This window comes from Alexandromys fortis, unplaced genomic scaffold (assembly GCF_014885135.2).
Source record: "Alexandromys fortis isolate MF-2015 unplaced genomic scaffold, M_Fortis_MF-2015_v1.1 scaffold_375, whole genome shotgun sequence".
In the NCBI taxonomy this organism is placed as follows: domain Eukaryota; kingdom Metazoa; phylum Chordata; class Mammalia; order Rodentia; family Cricetidae; genus Alexandromys; species Alexandromys fortis.
Window position 1 is genome coordinate 483,743 of NW_026068279.1, and position 4,400 is coordinate 488,142.

Genomic DNA, 4,400 nt, shown 5'->3' on the forward strand with positions numbered 1-4,400 from the left:
AAAAATGACTAAGTGTAACTATTCTAATATATAATATATATTAAACTAAAAATAGTCAAAAGAACTAAACAAGGTCACTTCATACTCATCAGTGGTGTGGGAGAATTGCCTTTATTCTGTCAATCATATTTTAAATAAATGCTGATTGGCCAGGCAGAAAGTATAGACAGGTCAACCAGATAGGAAGCAGAGGCAGGGTGATGAGAACAGGCAAATTCTAGGAAGGAGGAAGCCCATTCCTCCAACTCCTGCCCAGACTGCCGAACAAGCAGGATATGACCTGTCCTGCTGAGAAAGATACCGAGCCATATGGCTAACATAGTTCAGAATAACTGGTTAATATCAGTGATAAGAGCTAATAAAAAGCCTGAGCTAATGGGCCAATCAGTTTATAATCTTATGGAGATGTCTATGTGATTTTCTCTGGGACTAAATGGCTGGGGGACCAGGCAGGACAGAAACCAAAACAAGCAGCAGGCCCTTTATGTTACAGAATGGCACCCAATGCATTTGAGTGTTACACATCAAAGGAACAATACACCAAGAAAATATTATAAACCTAACATAGAATCACAAAACTCAAGTGCATCAAACTTCAAAACTGTAAACTTGTAATAGATGTAAAACAACAGATTAACCACAAAATAGTAATACTGAGTGACTTAAGTAAAGTGCTATTATCAACAGACTATACAGCTAGACAAAAATTAAATAATCACTAGATATCAGATACTGTGTATCAAATGGAACTAACAAACATCTCTAGACCATTCCACCCAAACACTAAAAGAGACAGACTCTTGCTGCTGCCATACACAGATATTTCCAGTAAAACAGTCATAGATTAAATGTAGTAAAGAAAATTAACCCACATAAAGATGGATTATACACAGACAGTCTGGATTATGTATGTATATTATTGTGTTTTCTTTGAATATTTTGACTGTGAAGGAGCTAAGTATAGAGAGACATTTTGTTGTATGGGCTGCTAATCTAAACCAGAATTTATATTATAAAGGTATCTTGACTTCAGAATTTGGGTCTAAGAATATGTTGCTTTGAAAAAGAGGTTCTTCTTTTGTTTCCACAAAGGATGAGAACCTGTGGATTTATTCTAGGCTATTATGGTTTGATAGACCATGACCCCCCAAGAGGTCACTGTGAACACCCCCAAAATAACTTCACCCAATATACAGCAAGAAGAAGTTTGGACAAAACTATGCTCATATTCCCAAATGTTGTTTGTAAATGCTTCTTTACATTTAAAAGGTGATATGATATAGAGATGCATACTTTGCATTAGTATGGATCTTGGTTTATTGATACAAATATAAGGTTAATTTTGTTGTATGTATATTTCTGCTCTTGATTAAGGTGTTGTAATCATGCAGTTAATTTAAAATGTAATGTATAATTAAGAAATATAGGTTAATAGATAATCATCAAGCTTGTAGTCATGTCAGTTAGATTTTCTAGATGTACAGAGATCTATTTCAGATGGATAGGCATTCTTCAAACCTTTCAAAGACTACAAAATATGGCATTTAAAATGTTTAAGAACTTAGGACTTTTCATGACAGTGAGACACATTTGTTCCTGGCAGCACCAATTACTTCAAGAGGAAGATGGACATTGGATAGGCTATGGTGTTGGTTAGCCATTGGGGAAGAAACTGCTCTTGCCTGGACTGCTTGATAAACTGGACTTGCAAGACCTACAGAGAAATGACTGCTGGACTTGCCTAAAAGTGAGATGATCTTTCATGGTTCCTGCTTCATGAAAGACTCTGTGAGACATTCTGCAGCACACAGAAGAAAGTGACAGACAAACTGCCAATATAGACAGAACTGTCTTTGAAATTTCCTGCTTCATGAAAAAGTCTGCTGGATACTACGGGCCTGTAGGCTGAATATGGATGCCCCATGGTACAGAAGAACATTGGGTGACTGTCCAGGCAGCAAGATGTCTCTGTAATACTAGAGTTTTTGGAAGTTGCTTTACAATGCACCTTATATTTATTTAGGTAATATTATATCCTTCTGGAGTCTTTGATGGACTTGAAAAAATTATAGCTATAGTTTTTCTTAGTTATGATATAAAGTAGATATAAATATTGTAACTATAATTCTTGCTTGATACTTGCTCTATTATATGTAATTTTACTATGTTAAAGATAAAGCCTTTCTTTTTTATTTAAACAGAAAAGGGGAGGTAATGTGGTGTTTCATTCTGTATGCTGTGATTACCATTAATGAATAAAGAAAACTGCTTTGGAAGTTTTACTCCATGCTTGACTGGGCCAGCTCCTTCTAGGTACTGACATGACAGAGCATCACTAGATGAGGGAATGATGGTAGAGCAAGTACATATCTCATAGTGGCCAAGAAGCCAAGAGGGACACACGAGAAGGGAGCCCGAGCAAGATATCCTTCAATAGGCAATTACAACCTGAATCAAGTCAGAGACTTTTTCTTCAGTACTTCTGAACTACCCACATTGATTGAGAAACACCCTTTAGAAAACACACCTTCAGGGGTCACTTCAGATTAAAAATATTACATTAATGTCCACTTCAAAGATTTTAGAGTGTGAGGTAAACACTTGTCAAAATACACAAACGAAGTCTATTGCTCAAAGAACATGTCTGACATTGAAAAAAGTATGGGCATCTCCTCCAGTCATTTGGTATAAAACATACCTGCTGTTCCTGAAAAGCAAGTTTATTTGACCATGTTCTTGTCAATCATCTTTCTTATTAAAGATTATGTGGCATACTTTAAAAAAAGAAAGAAAGAAAACTGCTTTGAGCCTATAGCAGAGCCAAAGGGGAACAGAGATAGGTGGGGAAAACTAAACAGAATGCTGGGAGACAGAAGGGTGGAGTTAGAGAAAAGCCATGTAGCCTGCCAGAGACAGATCCTGAGAACTATACCCAGTAAGCCACAGCCATGTGGAGATACACAGATTAATGGAGATGGGTTAAATTAAGATGTAAGAGCTAGCCAACAAGAAGTTAGAGCTAATGGACCAAGCAGTAATTTAATTAATATAGTTTCTGTGTGACTATTTCGGTTCTGGGTGACCGGGACAAACAAGAAGCCTGCTGCTACAATCAGGACTATAAGAAATGAACCAAGTGTGTTTTTTTTGTCACATTGTATCTGTTTTATTAGTTTCTTCTGTGTAGAAAATCAGTTATCATGTCCTCCAGGGAATGCTTCTAATTTTCCAAAGGCTTAATGAATTCACCAATTAATAATTTTCTCTCTTCTCTCCTTTTTTCCTTTATTCTATTTCTTTTCATTTGTTTCTTTTTTTTCTGCATCATGGTACAAAGTAGTTTACTGATGATAGAGCCTTTTGATCTCCGTGGAGTATTTATTATATGGAGGCACTGCCTGCCCAGCTCCTTGGTTTCCATCCTCATGGGGAAATTTTTTTTCTGGATTCATTCCAGGCCTACTTGCCACTGAATTGGTGAAATAGTACAAGACAGTTGTAAGTTCACCCAACATGACGTTAGGATATCATCTAAAAATGTTACTACTATTTGCTAAAGCCAGCAAATCTGAACCGGGAACTGAACATTGAAGAATAACAATCAGTGCTGTGGAGTAGCTTCTGGGTAATGAAAGGTTGGTTTATATCCACGTTTTGGTGTATTCTTAAGCATACTTAGTGGTTACCAAGATAATAAAAAAAATTCTCATATCTGTACCCTGACTTAGCTTTCAATTCTAACCCATGTTTTGAAAATTCTGCTAAAATCAGGAACTTGTTGATGTAAACTATGGATTTAAAGAAAACTTAGTTTTTTAATTAATAGTCATTGCTGGAGGTAATTTTTATCACTTCTCTACTGTGAACATTGACCAGTTATATAGTTTTAACCTTTGTATTCAAGAGGGTCAGCTATTTCATATACACCAAAGGTTCAAAACGTGCTTGCATATGAAAATTTCATAGTGTGGTTCGAGTACCAACAGGAGCAATTGTGAGACATTTTTGGGCATAAATACACATGTTGTAGGTTAATGCACATGATTATGCAATTTAAAAGTCAGCTTCATAGCATGTGATTGAACTATTGATTACACAAATTCTTTTATACTCTGTGATAAATTGTTGAGTAGTAGACAAGCATGTTTCTCAATCTAGTGACCCCAAGTAACTTAAATCTATTGTTAATATTTTAATTTTCTAAATCATAGAGTTGGAAAAACCTCTTCTCTATGTCTGTGCTGTATTTTACTTAAGAATATGCTGCAATTGTAACAGTGTGTGTTTCAATAAAGATAACTGGGGCTTGACTAAATTCTTTTTTTATTTTTGGATTTTTTAAATTTATTTATTTATTTATTAAAGATTTCAGTCTCTTCCCCACTGCCGCCTCCCCTTTC

At 35.6% G+C, this 4,400-nt stretch overlaps 1 protein-coding gene across 1 annotated transcript in view; it reads left to right on the plus strand.

The window, feature by feature from the left end:
• The first annotated feature begins 2,640 nt into the window (after positions 1–2,640).
• LOC126494720 (olfactory receptor 12-like) overlaps positions 2,641–4,400 on the plus strand; it is an 8,927-nt gene continuing 7,167 nt past the window's right edge. The window contains exon 1 of the mRNA XM_050132131.1: positions 2,641–2,659. Within this exon, the coding sequence (XP_049988088.1) occupies positions 2,641–2,659 (19 nt within the window). The remainder of the gene's footprint in view (positions 2,660–4,400) is intronic.